Source organism: Branchiostoma belcheri, unplaced genomic scaffold (assembly GCF_001625305.1).
Source record: "Branchiostoma belcheri isolate BF01 breed outbred unplaced genomic scaffold, Haploidv18h27 scaffold9, whole genome shotgun sequence".
Classification (NCBI taxonomy): domain Eukaryota; kingdom Metazoa; phylum Chordata; class Leptocardii; order Amphioxiformes; family Branchiostomatidae; genus Branchiostoma; species Branchiostoma belcheri.
This window is the reverse complement of record NW_017804575.1, coordinates 1191465-1207245: the sequence shown is the minus strand read 5'-3', so window position 1 is coordinate 1207245 and position 15781 is coordinate 1191465. Positions and strand designations below refer to the sequence as shown.

The 15781-nt window shown below is 41.9% G+C and overlaps 3 protein-coding genes and 1 long non-coding RNA gene across 4 annotated transcripts; 3 read left to right on the top strand and 1 right to left on the bottom strand.

Annotated features, from left to right (window-relative positions):
• The first annotated feature begins 158 nt into the window (after positions 1 to 158).
• Positions 159 to 1378, top strand: LOC109487587 (lactadherin-like). Its single transcript, XM_019791593.1, has 3 exons — positions 159 to 277; positions 602 to 924; positions 1373 to 1378. The coding sequence occupies exons 1-3, from the start codon at positions 208 to 210 to the stop codon at positions 1376 to 1378; spliced, it is 399 nt and encodes a 132-aa protein (XP_019647152.1). The 5' UTR covers positions 159 to 207.
• Positions 1379 to 1432: 54 nt separating this feature from the next.
• On the top strand, positions 1433 to 3330 carry LOC109487872. The gene is made up of 4 exons (XR_002141287.1): positions 1433 to 1575; positions 1936 to 1995; positions 2206 to 2250; positions 3251 to 3330. It is a non-coding gene; the product is annotated as an uncharacterized LOC109487872 (long non-coding RNA).
• A 2947-nt stretch (positions 3331 to 6277) lies between these two features.
• On the top strand, positions 6278 to 15633 carry LOC109487869 (lactadherin-like). The gene is made up of 6 exons (XM_019791969.1): positions 6278 to 6483; positions 11199 to 11365; positions 12426 to 12575; positions 13477 to 13621; positions 14702 to 14815; positions 15176 to 15633. Exons 1-6 carry the CDS (start codon positions 6393 to 6395, stop codon positions 15265 to 15267), a joined length of 759 nt encoding a protein of 252 aa, XP_019647528.1. The 5' UTR covers positions 6278 to 6392; the 3' UTR covers positions 15268 to 15633.
• On the bottom strand, positions 6897 to 8604 carry LOC109487866. Its single transcript, XM_019791967.1, has one exon. It carries the CDS (start codon positions 8153 to 8155, stop codon positions 7139 to 7141), a length of 1017 nt encoding a protein of 338 aa, XP_019647526.1. The 5' UTR covers positions 8156 to 8604; the 3' UTR covers positions 6897 to 7138.
• Positions 15634 to 15781: the final 148 nt, after the last annotated feature.

The window sequence follows — 15781 nt, the reverse complement described above, 5'->3', positions numbered from 1 at the left end:
GTTTAAATTTTAATTCACTTTACGTTAGCAAGCAGATTTACATTGGCCATTGCCCAGGTTAAATTGTGCAAAGCCATTACGTCATCTTGTTTCGCATAGTTCGGTTGCTATGTAAGCTGATCTCTGAACTTTGACCTTAAACTACTTCCTTATTCATCTTCACTTCCTGTTTTCTTGAAAACTTCGTGTTCTTGTCGAAGTGCTGCGATGTTCTTAGATAAAACGCTGCTGTTTCCTCTCCTTGCGGCTATTTCGCTTGCGTCTTCAGCCGAAGAAGGTGGGTTAGCGTTGGTCTCAGTCCGTCTTACAACTGTTTCTAATACTTGAACGGTACCGGTGTGAGAAACCTAACCAACCATTTCCCTTCCGGAAATATCGTTTGCAGTATACGAAAATGCTCGTAGAACTACTTATTTCGTGTGAAAGCGTCGTACTTTTATTGACTAATTATTCTTTTACTGATCTAACCATGGAAAGTACAATGTGCGGAGTTTCAGAACTTGGTACAAACGAATGTTTTTGTCTGAAGGGAGACTAGGAAAGGCAGATTTCTGGGAGTTACATGGCATATTGAAGGCCGTGTCGATTATTTCCTTTTCAGCATGTACTTCTCCTCTTGGCATGGCATCAAAAGTCATCCGTGACAACCAAATCACGGGATCGTCCACCTACTGCGGGGGGACCGGCTGCTGGGGCCCAAAACTGGGGAGACTACACAACGACGACGCCTGGTACCCGCAGAACTACGGAAACCCCGGGCGAAAACAGTGGTTTCAGGTTGACTTACGGGAGAGGAGGCGGATCACCGGCGTTCAAACCCAGGGTCATCGCTACACGTACAGCTACTACGTCACGTCGTTCAAGGTCCAGTTTTCAGACGACGGAACAACGTGGAAGACTTTCGCCACGTCTCATGAAGATATGGTGAGTCTGGAACACAGACCTAAAGTTCGAATTCCTCTGCTCTGCATCCTGTATCTGCTTATAAGATGGAAATCTGAATCTAACGTCAAACCAAAAGATTCAAGATATCTTTATTGCAGCCAATTTACAGTTTTTCACACTTGTATATAATATTGCACATAATTTTGATTCGTTCAGTTGACAAAATTTGAAATACTTACAAAGAAATGTAGTATTCTCGTACGTAAAACTACAATTGTTCACTTACAACATTTAAAAACTGATGATAAAATACGCACACACATTATTCGAAGTGGTTTAAAATAAATAAATTCTGTACTTGTATAAACAAATAAAAGTTTCTTTTCTGTGATAAGTATTTGCATTGTATGTGGGGGTGGGTGGGGGTGGGGGTATCAGATCCTAGCTTTCGAGGTTAAACTTCGTGTGTCAGTGTCTCACCGTTTAGGTGTGAACATTACAAGGGTGATATTGAACATGATTGTGCTTCTATTCCCCCACAGGTATTTGAAGGTAACCGTGGCGCTGATGTTGTGAAGGAAAACGTGTTCGTCCCCGCTATACAAGCCCGGTTCCTGCGGGTTGTGCCCTGGACCTGGTTTAAAAATGGCGCCGCTCTCAGACTGGAACTCCTGGGGTGTGACGTCATAGGTATGCTGCATTATGGGAACGTTCTTTCACAGACGCCATGTTTTTTTTTGTTTTTTTTACTGTAGTCAAGTTAGATGATGACGATGATGATACTAGGGGGTTGTAACATTCAAACATACGATTGTTATTATCACCATTTCATTCCAAATCATTCCGTCTCGTTTTTTTTCACCTCAAAATCCCCAGGACCCTCCATTATTACAGACATGACTTACAGAATGACAGAACGTGTGACAATGTTGTAGTTCCCGTCCATAATAAAAATAAGTTAACTCTACTAATGGTTATTTTGTATCCTCATGTTTCACACTCATTAATAATCCCAAAAATTAAGTAAATCTTCGCACCTATTTTCACCAGATACCACCACGTCACCTTCTACAACACCACCCCCCCAACAAACGACAACTACAACATCAGGTATATACCCATTCTTTGTCAGCTATGACATCCACCCAAACACTACGCCTCACAAACTGTACCAGGTAATAGAAAGAGGAAGCACAGTCGTTTGAAATTATGGGTGGGCACTTTCATATCAGTGCGCGGATCACTGAGTAACATGTAAGCCAGGTGTCATCATGAAGAACTTGAAAAATGTGTGTCCCTTTTTCTGTTCGTTCGATCCAGATGCTCCAGAAGGAGGACAAGATGGCCACGGCCCTCTGTCAACAGGTACTTATAAATGAAAAGCAAAGTTCTTTGATAACAACCATTTATTTTTCGCGAGCCGACATTTCGATGGTCGTTTGTCATCTTCATCAGGGCAATTCTGACTGGTTTACTGTGCACTGACGCTAGATGTTACTTGGTGCATAGTGCACTAAAGATGCACTTGGTGCATAATGCACTAAACACCTTTAGTGCACTATGCACCAAGTAACATCTAACGTCAGTGCACAGTAAACCAGTCAGAATTGCCCTGATGAAGATGACAGACGGTCATCGAAACGTCGGCTCGTAAAAAATAAATGGTTGTGATCAAAGAACTTTGCTTTTCATTCGTTTACCAACCTGATGAAATTGTTTACGGGGGTACTTATGAATGTTCTTAAGTTTGCACTCACCATGAGAACACATGAAGCACATACAAATTCCATACAATCTATAGACTCATGTACGGGAGACAACCATGGTTTCTTCGTCATTTTTCTCTTGTCCATGTAGGTATAGATTTGGTGAAAGCATTGTTTTGATAACGCATTTTATCTCAAATTGTACCCTCTATAGCAATGAACGAAATGAACTTCATTGCGTTCATTGCAATGAACGTAGCAATTGCAATGAACGTAGCCTCCAAATTCTATCCAAACTTTCACACATATACAAATGAAAAGAAAAGTACTCTCCTCTTAACATCCGAAAACCCACAAATTACAGAAAAAGTGGGATCCTTTGTCTTCCACTGTGTTCAAAAAAAGGAGTCAAACCCAGTAGTTTTTACTAGTAGTTTCTTAGTAGTTATCAGTAGTTCTATGTGTACTAATTGTCTGTTTTTATACCAACTGTTTCTTCTGTTCCTGCAATTAGCCCTCGGGCATGAATTTACAATAAACTTTCACAATGTTTTGATAACACTTTTGAGAAAGATTTAATTCTTGGTGTGCGGTCAAGTATATATACTCGTACTTAAGACACAGATATGAGTGTGCTGTTCTTTCCACCTTTTCTGTAGTTGTGATAATCGCCCTAGCCGTCGGTGGTGTGGCAGTGGTGGCAGCTGTGACAGTTGTTGGGGCTGTTGTGAGAAGACGGTAAGCTAGATAAAATATAAAGAATATACACTTGGCATTAACATGCACATTACCAGTTACACTTTACACAAAGCTGTATCAAATTGACAGTAATTGACATCTTGAAAGAGGAAATAGAGCATTAGACATAGTTTTAGACATAGTTATAGTTCTAGACAGCTACCTTTATCATGTAGACTTTAGTTATTTTATACTCTATTTCATTGTTCTTTTATGTTTTGTAATTTGCAATTAGCCTCCGGGCATGAATTTGCAATAAACTTTTCAATTATATCCTTTGCCGACAGAAAATGGGACAGTCAATAGGTCATTGATAAACTATAGAATGGATAAAGTGGTTATGATATAGATTTATATTGCATCTATCTTGGCGTCATCCTCCTTTTCCTGTTTTGCTGTAGGAGATCGTCTTTACGGTCTGGTACAGAGCCTTCTTCAGCCGCTAGAGGGGGCTTCGTGGACAACGACCTTTACATGAAAGCAAGGTCAGTGTTGTTCGTTTATGAGTAAAAGACCTGTCTCGATCAACCTAAGAATTGAGTCTTTATGAAACAAGTTTGAACTGCAATTTCCAACACAAAAATTGGACTTACCCAAATTTTCGACTGTACAACTCCAGTCGTTGTCAAGGAATGAGCAATCCACCGCTTCCGTGACGTCACGCAGATAACACACGTGACTCTGTGAGCAGATAGGTTGCAGAAAGTCTGTGGCGCCCCCCGTCTCTGTTGAGGGATGGTTGTAATGCCCTGATGTAGATGACCTTTTTAACCCCTCTTGTGTTAGAAATTGCAGTTAAAACTTGTTTCATAATGACTTCTACCAACACAGATGAAGTTTCAAGATAAGCATTGAGTCTGTGGCCCCTAACAAATATGATGTGCGTCCTCGTACACATGGTCCCACCTGATGTTGATATCAAGTATGAACTTTTTCGTCTTTACTTTGAATTGCATGCAGGTAAACAATGCTTTAAAAGCGGATTTGTTCACGGACACTCACAAAAAAGGAATTGACGATAAGGCCATGTTGATTTGATTATATGGATGACATCCGCGCGCGCATGAATTTTAGGCCGTTTCCAAAAAAAATAATAAGTTTTCAACCATACTGTAAATCGTACAAAACAGTTGCAAAATGAGCTAATATGTACCGTAAGTTGAACAATATTTGAAAACGATATGAATGTCGTAGAATGCCGAAATCAAACGAAAAAGACGAAAATGTAAAAAAATGAATTTGAAGAGTAGATTATTCGCCATACCATACGCACGCTCGCATCAGTTTTGGGGTTCCCAGAGGATGTCATCCATATAATCAAATCAATATGGCCTATAAAGAGGAATCAAATAAATAATGGTGCATCATATTTTCTTTGCAGTACCCAAACAGGACTCGGTACCTCTCAAGCAATGACGGGAAACAGCAGTTCTATGGAGGGAGACAGTGGATTGGTAGAAAATGTTATATATGAGACTTCAGCTGAACAGCACTAGAATGTGCCAACGAGCCAGAGAGAAGTTTAGGCCGTGTTTATGTGAAGTCACCCAAGGCGCTTTACACGTGGTTTACCCCGAAGCCGATTTCAAGTGGCTCCATATGAACGCTCCAAATCACATTGAACCGCCTCGATCCCAAACCACTTCTAGAGGTGGTTTCGAATCGGTTTTCCCGCATCGCGATTTGCGTCTGAACGCAATGTGATTTCAATGTAACTTCGCCTGGTCATGGATTACCGGGTGATATTTCTTTTTTTATATGCAATACCAACTTTTACGTGTCATCAACTTAAAGAGTAGTAATGGTCAAATAATGTGTCCGTTCTAGGACGAGCTTCACTGCCTCTGGCGGGACCACGTCGGCATTCGGCCGAGATACGCTGGGAGGGGGGCATCAGCAACCAGATCGTTGACCTCTGACAATAATGACACGCTACCTAGCGTGTTTTCATCAAACAACAATGAATGTAGTTTCGGAGAATCGTGATCGGGCACGTTTTAAAAGGAATGTATGGCACGTGGACCAGATGTGAGAAATGTGAGTTACCCGAATCGCGGTTTGGGTGACTTCACATAAACACGGCCGTAGACGTCGTTAATACGTAACATGCAAAAAAATATAATCATTTTAATACAAACAGATCAGACCACCCCTGTAGAAAGGAAGTTTATCTCTCTAATATTTCCATTATTCATATAACATTTATAACATTTAAATAACATATCTATTTGTGCGATCCGTCATATGGGTGGCTCTTATGGTTCATTAAATTATTGTTTATAAATTATAGTTTAATGGTTAAATTAACTGGCAAAACTAAGTACTGTATAAAACAATAAGTTTATCTATGACTGAAGTTTAACACATTAAAAAGTGTTAAAGAAATAACAAAAGGATTGTTATACTGTAAATATTTGTTGTTTTAATACTCTTTCTACTCTGTGCAAGGTGTAATGCAATGTATATGTAATTCGTAACAATGCACCACCAGATGAGCAAGTTTTACAAGCGAACGTAATCTTTCTGTGGGGTCGTGTGGCGTAACGATAGAACGATCGGTTTGGAAACAAGAGGTGCCGAGTTCGAATCCTGCCATGCCCTTGGGAAAGGCACATTTCCTCACTTCACTCAGGTCAAAATAAGTATGTTGTCCGTTCATGCGTTCACACGTTGAAAAATCCACAATACTAGCCTTCTATTCCTGTGGTTTAGCAGCATTTCTATGGCTGGATTTTTTTATTCGTCCGCGCGCACTAGTTTGGTGTTCTTCAGAGGACGTCATCCATAACATTAAGTCAGTGTGGCCTAGTTTTTCAAACGGTGCCTGAACCTGAGCGCTGTTTCCATGTTAATTTATAACACTTGATTGTTAAACACATTCCTTCCCCCACGTTATCTTGACCAATCACGCCTACCCAATGTGACGTCACCTACTTGTAAAAACAACGCCAACGCACACACAGTAGTTAAGACCAGAACTTAAAAAGGCAGACCCTAAAGTTTGGTTTGAAATTCTCCCTACAATCTTTTTATGGTACCTGTCTTCGAGCTTCCTAAGTCGCCATGCTCAAGTTTCCAGTGATTCTTTTGTTGTTTGTGTACCTGTGTATGGACTGTCTGCTTGGTGAAGTAGCATCAGAGAGGGAAAATGACGGTATGTGTGGTTGCATTTTTACACCGATCCAGATTTTAACTACAGAAACACAATAGCAACAATGTCGTACGTACGCTGTTTCTAGTCCACTCTTAAGAGATAGAGGAGAATCGAAAAACTAGGTGGCTAATTTGAAATGTAAACGGTTAAACGGAAATTAGGTTTTTGCTTGAATCTGATTAATTCTGTTTACAGGAAGTTGCAACGTTTGTTTATTTATTCACACGACCTAGATTTAGTTCGTAGTGAAATGTTCGTTCTATTTGTAGTTAATAGCTGACGTATTCGCGTTGCGGCAGGAATGACGTCATGCAAGCGATAGGGAACGTCTCAAAAGGACATAAACCGACGCCAACTGAAATTTAATGTTAATTTTATAGCACCACAATGATATTTTTATTTTTTTTCTTCTTGTGCATTTTGCAAAGACTGTTACAGTTTCTGTGCAGGTATTTGAAATAGACCTCTTGTCGCTTGCGTATATTTATTATGCTTAACACGATTTGAGAGGGTCGTGTAACTCTAGTTAGTACATGTCATAATATTATTTAGTCTATGAGAGTTATTGTTATAAACTTATTTCCATACATTATACCCTGTACGCCATATTCCATAAATTATACAGCTACACGTTTTATACACTCGCGTTGATGACTTACGTATCAAAGTTCAAGGTCTGCATGAGATTTTTGTGAAGACTTTCTTTGCGATGCCTCCACCATGTATAAACCGCCACTACACCGGTACCGAACACTATGAGTACAACACCGCCGGACTTGAGCGGACTGGGCAACTCCGATAGAACGACGTAGTCCAACAGCACTGCGAGAGGTATGGTGAAGGTCTTGATGGTGGCAGTGATCCCCGCCTTTTCCGTCTTCAGTGACAGTTTTGTAGCAAAATGCGCTCCGCAGACACACAGGCACAGCCCGATAACATAACCCACCGTCTGTGCCGACATCGCCCAAATCGGGGTCTCAAACCAGTACGTCAGTCCGAGCAGCAGGACCGCTCCTGCCAGGTTGGCGTAGAAGAGCACGGTTAGAACGGAGACCTTCTGTACGCCGATGAGTGACCGTGCGATGACCAGACCTGGAGCTTTGCTGAAAGTTGCTGCGAACGGAAGGAGAATGGACACCGTCAGACGCTGCGCGGACGAAGTGTTCTCCGTGATTAACCCATATGTGACTACAGCAACCCCGGCTACGTTGAGAACGATTCCGAAACAATCCACGACGCCCACAGTTTCCTTCAGGTACAAAAATCCAATACAGGCCGAGGCCAAAGGGATAGACCCTCGCATGATACCGTAGGCGATCCCAGGGACAACGAAGACGAAGGACATATACTGGAAGACAGTTCCAAGGTTCTCCGTAATAGTCGACAGCACCATGAGTAGAGTTTCTCGTCCGTTTTCAGTTGTCAGTTTTGGTCTAAAGAAGGGCAGGACGAGCAAGACAGCAAGGAGCTCCGCAAGTCTGGTGAGGAAGATCAGCTGGAGCCCAGGTATGCCCGCCTGGCTACCCAGGGCCATAAACTGTGACGAGGTGGCGGAGAGAACTGTGTTCAGCAGAGCATACAGCACACCGGCTCCGGGTGTCAGGTAAGTCTGTGCAAAACCGGCGCCCTCTCGGCCTGTGGTCTCCTCCTCGTTATATGTTGCTGTAGCCATGCCCGCGAGTTGGCTGTCGTTGTTCTTCTGCAGCTTTGAATATCAAGTAAGGACTACACGAACCCCGCTGAAAACTGATGTGATACGGGAAGTTATTGGTGAAGAGAATTCTTCTTGCCAGAGTAAGTGTTGTAGTCTGTCAGCATGAGGAAAAGTAGATGGAATGCCATATACTATAATAATGCATTGGACTCAAGCCGGAACTGACAGTACAGTGAAAGGATGAGCGGTCCCAACTTGAAGAATCTTCCTACCTGGTCGAAGAGATCTACTCTACTGTTACGTAGTCAGAGTGAGTTGTCTGAACTGCGTACGTCCTCTTCCGTCACAGACCACTGGCGGATGGCCTCGGGGGGGATTGGAAATGCACCGCTCTGTGGACGAACAAACCTTGTTGACGCTACAAAAACACAAAAAGTACAGTTTCACGGTGTGCCTTTGGCAACTTGTTGAATATCTATCCTGCCATTGGTCTTCAACTACCTAATATTGTGCTTAGTGTTTCAACATGCTTCTACTATGCCCTGAATTCTGTATCTGTTTATCTAGGTCAATTCATATCTGTTCATCTAGGTCAATCCATACATAGTGCTATACACGAAGAGTGAAATATTGAATGATAAGGTTAGATTAGTAAGCTAGTAGAAATAGTTATTAAGTGTTATTTGCAATACATTGTACCCGATGCAATTCTTGCGCAAATTATCATGACTTGACTTGTTTAAATCTTATCTGAGGAATTGGCGAAAGCCTGTCTCCTTACCTGATTACAAGACGTGTCGAAAGAAGGTTGGTAGTTGTTGGACCGGCAGTACAACTCTGCAGCTAATCTCCAGGCAGATATTTTGGCCGCCTGTAACCATTGGGTGGCACAAGTATTGGATACTGCCTGGCAAAATTGATACTGTATTGCTACGGAGGCCTGTATAAAGTACAGACGTAGACGTGGAAGTTTTCTTCGAATTCTGTGCAGACGTGGAAGGTATTCGCGCAGATGAGGAGGGTATTCGCGCAGATGAGGAGGGTATTCGCGCAGACGAGGAGGGTATTCGCGCAGACGAGGAAGATTTTCTGTGCAGACGTGGAAGGTATTCGCGCAGACGAGGAAGGTATTCGCGCAGACGTGGAAGGTATTCGCGCAGACGTGGAAGGTATTCGCGCAGACGTGGAAGGTATTCGCGCAGACGTGGAAGGTATTCGCGCAGACGTGGAAGGTATTTGCGCAGACACGCAGGCCTGTACTTACTGGCCTCCGTAGTATTGCAGCCACACAAAGATCTGCTTGGAGATTAGGTGTAGCCATGCCGACTTGATTGTATGAATGACACCCACACGCGTATAAATTTTCAGTGGAGCATATACATACAACTCTACTTGGACCCCTACTATTCATTGCGTACATCAACAGTGCCGCAGCCCTAGCCGCTTCTAAGCGCTGGAAGTTTGTTGACGATTTAAACCTTCTCGAAGCTAGAAACCCAACCTCAATGCCTTCCAGTTTACAACAAGACTTAACTGATCTGGATACGTGGTCACACAAAAGCGACATGGTGTTACACCCGCGTAAGTGCAAAGTCCTACACGTCCACTTTTCCAAGACATTGTACATACCCCCACCACTTAAGATAAACAACATAGAACTTGAACAGGTCAATGTAATGAAGATCTTGGGACTGTACCTCCAGTCTGACCTGAAATGGAATACCCACATTGATTCCATCTGTAACAAGGCGAACCAGCGTCTATACCTACTTCGTAACTTAAAGCACTTCCGCGTTCCAGCTGTTGACCTCGTTACAGTGTACACCTGTTACATCCGCCCGGTACTGGAGTACGCGGCCCCAGTGTGGTATCCTGGACTGACCACTAAACTCTGTAGGAGAATCGAGAATGTCCAGCGTAGAGCGTTGCGGGTCATCTTGGGTGCTGATTTCATCTCCTACTCCAAAGCTTGCGTGCAGCTCAACCTACCATCACTTAAGACCCGCCGTGAGAAACTGACTTTGACCTTTGCCAAGTCCCTTGAACACTCTAAGCTGCACCGACATCTACTGCCGCCTTCTAGAACCTCGATTAGCGGCAGGACGACTCGCGCATCCCACAAACTTGACTCTGTGTTCTGTAGAACTGAAAGATATAGATCTAGCGCGATTCCCTACATGATTCGGATGCTGAATTCCTAGCTTTTACTTCAGAGTACGCATTTTAAATATATATTTTACTATTCATAATCGTTTACCCTGTCTGTAATTTATGTGTACATCTGATATTTTAAATGAACGACCTTTTAACGTATCTTATATTAATAATTAATGACGTATAATGATTTTAATGTGAGCTAACTTTTTATTAATTAATCAATTGTAATTGGCAGAGCACTTCAGGTCCCAATTACATGGAACCTGCCTTTCTGTGCAAGTGATGAATGACGAATAAACCATATTATTATTATTATTATAACTTGAGGATCTAATTTCCATAATCAATGTGAAACATGTATAATTTGTCAGTGGTAAAGGTTAACATCATTTGACGAAGGCATGAAATCGTGGAACTCTACCTGACAGCTTGTTTTCAGAATAAAATGGACAGGATAGTCATATCGATATTAGTTGTAACCGTCATCAGGGGTCTGCTGTGTTGTGTTGGTCCCAAATTAGCGGTGCCGGAGTATACAGTGCAATTTTACGGAATACAGTGCAATTTTACGGAATACAGTGCAATTTTACGGAATATAGTGGAATTGTATTATATCGGAAACGAAGCCAAGCCAAGAAGAAGAAAATTAGTATACAGTGCAAAATTTAAAAAAAATGCACTGTATACTAATACGATAGCACTGTATTCCGTAAAGTTGTACTGTATACTAATACAATTGCACTGTATTCCGTAAAATTGCACTGTATTCCGTAAAATTGACTGTGTTCCGTAAAATTGCACTGTATTCCGTAAAATTGCACTGTATTCCGTAAAATTGCACTGTATTTCGTAAAATTACTCTGTACTCTGGCACCCCCCAAATAGCTCATCTATTTACTTCTAGTGTGCCATAGAAGACTTGGAATGGAGGACGGGACCATACAAGATTTAGACATCACTTCGTCGTCTGTAGCTACCCTTGTCGGGATATGGTGGCCTTGGTACGCGCGGTTAAACGGAGACTTTGCCTGGCTGCCGCATCTCTACCTGACCACGGCGTCATGGATACAGGTGTGTAAGGGCACGGTCACATTTCCAAACTGGGGCCCGGCCGGGCTGTTTCGATTAATGAAAAATCTACAATTTATATCAAGAATATAGTATTACGTCAATAGTTCTCATTGTTAATTCTTTAACTTTTTTGTGCTTTGTTGTCCTTTATATAATACTTTTCGTTCCATAAGACTGCCCGGCCGGGCCCCGGTTTGGAAATGTGACCTCAGCCTAACAGTGGGGTTCAAGCGCCGCGCCGCTATGCTGAGGTCACAATTCCCACACGGGGCCCGGCCGGGCAGCTTTGGAGAACGAAAAGTACGATATAAAACACAACAAAACACAGAAAAGTTTATCAATGATAATAATCATGGGCACTATTTCTGTATATTCTTGATATAAGTTGTTAATTTTCCGTACATACAACCAGTCCGGTCGGGCCCCGGTTTGGAAATGTGACCTCAGCATAACTGATCCATTCCAATGGGGCCGGACCTTTTGGCGTAGTCGTTGGCGTGCTGGTGTCGTAGGCTGGCTGCCCGGGTTCGGCGCGGGTTCGATTCCCGGAGTCCCAGGAGTCAGGGGGTTTCCTGTTTGACGTTTCAGTACTCGGGATGAAGCAGCACGACAGTTGTACCAGATCGACTACTTCGGACTATCTCATCATCCCAAAACCACACTAGGAAGCATACAGAAGAAGCCTGGCTTACTCCCGCCCGGTTGCATGGAATAACTTGTCTCATATTAGGACGGCTACGTCCATTCATATTTTCAAATCCCTTTTGGAACAGGCATGATGATAATATAGGACTTGATCATGGACTTTAACGGCTAATGACTTATGACATAATGATGTATTTATGTATGAATTTATTTATTTATTTTATTTTACTTATTATTTATGACTATATTGATGCCTACTAGACATATAGTACATGTAAAACGTTCCTATGACAAGATTGTCCGTGAACTCTACCCCTCCACTTAGACCTTGTTGAAAAGCGGCCATGTAGGCCGAACAAGCATTTCCAAGTAAAATAAAGGCATTGACTTGACTTGACGCTCCTATTTGTTTCAGGTGGATCTGAAGGAACTGAAGACTGTCACCGGTGTCATCACACAAGGGTACGACGGCCCGCATCAACAGTACTGGATAACAACTTACCACATTCTCTACCTGGACACCAGTCTGAGATGGGATATCATCAGAGACGAGGAGAGTGCCACGGTATGTTCTATATACTGCATCTCATATATACGAAGATACCCAGGCAAATGTCGTATTTCACTCTGGAATTTCTTATCAAGTCACAAAATCTCTCTATATAAACCATACACGATTTTTCTAATATAAATACGTTCATTCTATGTATTGACAAGACAGTCAATTATCATAGAAGTTCATCTGTGTTGGTAGTAACACGTTAATCATAGTAAAGCGTTAAACTTTATTCCAACACACAGAGATCAAATTTTCAGCGACCACTGTTACGTCACGTATCAGTAAAGTCTCGTGTGAATAAGGTCACGTGTTTGTAAACCGTAGCTCTCGCGAGACCACGTGGTGAAGTCATTGGTCATTCATTTTCCTGATAAAGGCGACAGTGGTCGCTGAAAATTTGACCTCTGTGTAATTGTGTGTTGGAATAAAGTTTAACGCTTTACTAAGACATAGTCAAGTCAACGCATACGTTACAGCTAGATTAGTACACGTAATATATAATGATCTTTCGGCTAATAAATGCAACAAGTAAACTTACGGGCAGAAACCAGCCTAGAAGAAGTAAAAGAGATTAAGTCATTGGTGGTGTTAATTAAAGCGGTGTTAAAGTTTGGCACCTTAATAGCTTGACTAGAATAGTATATTATAATAGAACCAACTCTTTGTCTTGTATACGTACGTTATTAGTTTTTTAAAAGTAGATTGGTAGATCCAAGGAGGTTCCATGGTAGATCGTAGGACTTCATGTTAGCATATACTTTCACACCACTTCTCAATACATTCTGTGCCCATTGTTCTTTTCAATGTCTGTACACGTTTGCAATTAGCCCTCGGGCATGAACTTGCAATAAAGAACTTCTAAAAGTAAACTACTTTTTACATTTTTGTGTGTAACTAATCTTTACAGACTTTCATCGGGAACACCGACGCAGCTGGACAGAAGACGAACATGTTTGACAGACCGATTGTCACACGGTTGATCAGACTACAGCCGGCGACTTGGGACGGACTGCCAGCTCTCCGGATGGAGCTCCTAGGTTGTGACTTTATCGGTAAGTATATCGGCAAAATTAGAGGCCTCCAAATAGAAATTAGGCACTTGTCAATTCATCCAATCATATGATCGGCGATTACGTACACACCAAGTAGACATATTGAGCAACGATATTAGATATATACTTACTATTATACCATACCCGGGCCGCGATAACGTTCGATAACGGGTTCCGGACCGGGCCGTACTTTACGGTACGGCCCGGTCCGGAACCCGTTATCGAACGCTTCCATGGCTTCCATAAAACGATTCGAACGCGTTTCGCCCTAACCGCGTGTGCCCCTTTCGAAAATTCGAATACAGAATCCGGACGTTGGAACTGATGTTGTTGCATTTGAGGGTTTAGGGGCACCAACTTTTGGCTCATATTGCATTGAAAGGCGCGTTTTCTTGGGTGGGTATGATATATATAAAATACAACACGGGGTATTCCGTACCGCCCGAGGTATCGGCCCGACCGCGGGTCGGATCGCCCGACGGCCGCAGGTAAGTAAGTAAGTATATATCTATAACGTTATAGATATTAGATATATACTTACTAGTATATAGATATTAGATATATACTTACTAGTATATTACCTGATTATAGCCTGATTAAATCGCTTTACGGTTGCCTCCCGCCCAACATCTAGCCGCTTAAACCGCGGACGGCAGAGTTTGCGTTACATAGTCTAGTAAGTATATATCTATATACTAGTAAGTATATATCTAATATCGTTGAGCAATATATGTCTACTTGGTGTGTACGTAATCGCTGCTCATATGATTGAATGAATTGATTGAAGTGCCTAATTGTTTTGGATTTCCAGCACTTTTTGGATGTCCTTAATTTTGCGAAATCTTTGGAGATCCCTAATTTTGCGACATTTTTGGAGGCCCTTAATTTCTAACAATTTTTTCAGGTCCCTAATTTTGAGAAATTTTTGGAGGTCCTTTAGTTTAATGGGTTAGAATGGCTAGTGCTGATGTCGTCATCGCAAGTAACGACACTAAATGCCTCCGTCCTTGAGGCGTAACAAAAAACAGGTTCTGCAGTACAACACTTAAGTACAAAATCGTCCTTTTTGACTTTCCGAAGGACCTATAGGACCAGCTGAGGTGGCCTCTCCTGCAAGCAACTCGCCGCCATACGCAGACACGAGGACAGGACAGCCGACATCGTCAGCACAAGCTTCAACAGCCTCCAAAAATGGTGAGTCTTACTCTATAGCTAGGGCAAAGAGTCCTTAGCACCTTCGGACTTCATTACAAATGTACAGTACAACATATTACAACGCACGAATGTAAAAAAAAAGGATTTTACTTGTTTTCTGAATAGTTATATACTTTTTTAACTTGACAACAATTTTTTTTTCACGCAGCAGCGATGGACTACAGTAATGCTTATTCATACATGTTAGGTATAGCAAACACCATAAAACTTTTCTCCGAAATGTCAAGAATATATCTTGATTCAAACCAAAACAGTCTCTACTTCATCTAGACTCTACTCGAAAATAAAAGAGCACACATTGCCTAATGTTTTTATTGCACCTTTCTTATGCCTAAACAGGCGCCAGCATTGGGCGTACAGTGGCAGCAGGAGTCGCTACTCTTATCATAAAGATCCTGTACGGTAGCCTCGCACCATCCTGGCATTGGTAATGACGTCTACGTCTACGAGAATATGCTAATGAGGACGCCTTGCGGAATTCGGAAGAACAGCAGTCTGCTGTGTTCAAAGATGGACATTGGTCTTCTACAACCGTGCACCTTGCGGAAATTATCAAGTGGTCTGGCCTGTTGTGAAACGAGAGTTCGCCTTTTTGAAGCTGAACTTCTCAATGCGTCAATGCGCCCCATGTACCTTGTAAATATAAATACTTTATTTACCAGCTACAAATGTATTTTTAGATGTCAGCATAATGACAAAGGAACACAGTCAATGTGAATTTCACGCATTTCAGTTCTTGGTGAGAAATATCCATGAAATGATTGACTGGTCGTGTGGATAGTAATTATTATATTGACTTCATTAAATGATCGATTGATCGATTGATTGATTGATTGATTGGTTGATTGATTGGTTGATTGATTGGTTGATCGATTGATTGGTTAATTGATTGGTTGATTGATTGAGGCGTCGATCAGGATTTGTTGTCGTGTAACATTGAAAAAT

What these genes read in the sequence shown, in the direction of transcription:
- LOC109487587 (XM_019791593.1), top strand. Translation starts at nt 208, where the DNA reads ATGTTCTTAGATAAAACGCTGCTGTTTCCTCTCCTTGCGGCTATTTCG. An exon ending in TGCGTCTTCAGCCGAAGAAG is followed by an intron (nt 278 to 601) that starts GTGGGTTAGCGT and finishes TTTCCTTTTCAG; the next exon opens with CATGTACTTCTCCTCTTGGC.
- LOC109487866 (XM_019791967.1), bottom strand. Translation starts at nt 8,155, where the DNA reads ATGGCTACAGCAACATATAACGAGGAGGAGACCACAGGCCGAGAGGGC.
- LOC109487869 (XM_019791969.1), top strand. Translation starts at nt 6,393, where the DNA reads ATGCTCAAGTTTCCAGTGATTCTTTTGTTGTTTGTGTACCTGTGTATG. An exon ending in CCACGGCGTCATGGATACAG is followed by an intron (nt 11,366 to 12,425) that starts GTGTGTAAGGGC and finishes TATTTGTTTCAG; the next exon opens with GTGGATCTGAAGGAACTGAA. An exon ending in CCTAGGTTGTGACTTTATCG is followed by an intron (nt 13,622 to 14,701) that starts GTAAGTATATCG and finishes GACTTTCCGAAG; the next exon opens with GACCTATAGGACCAGCTGAG.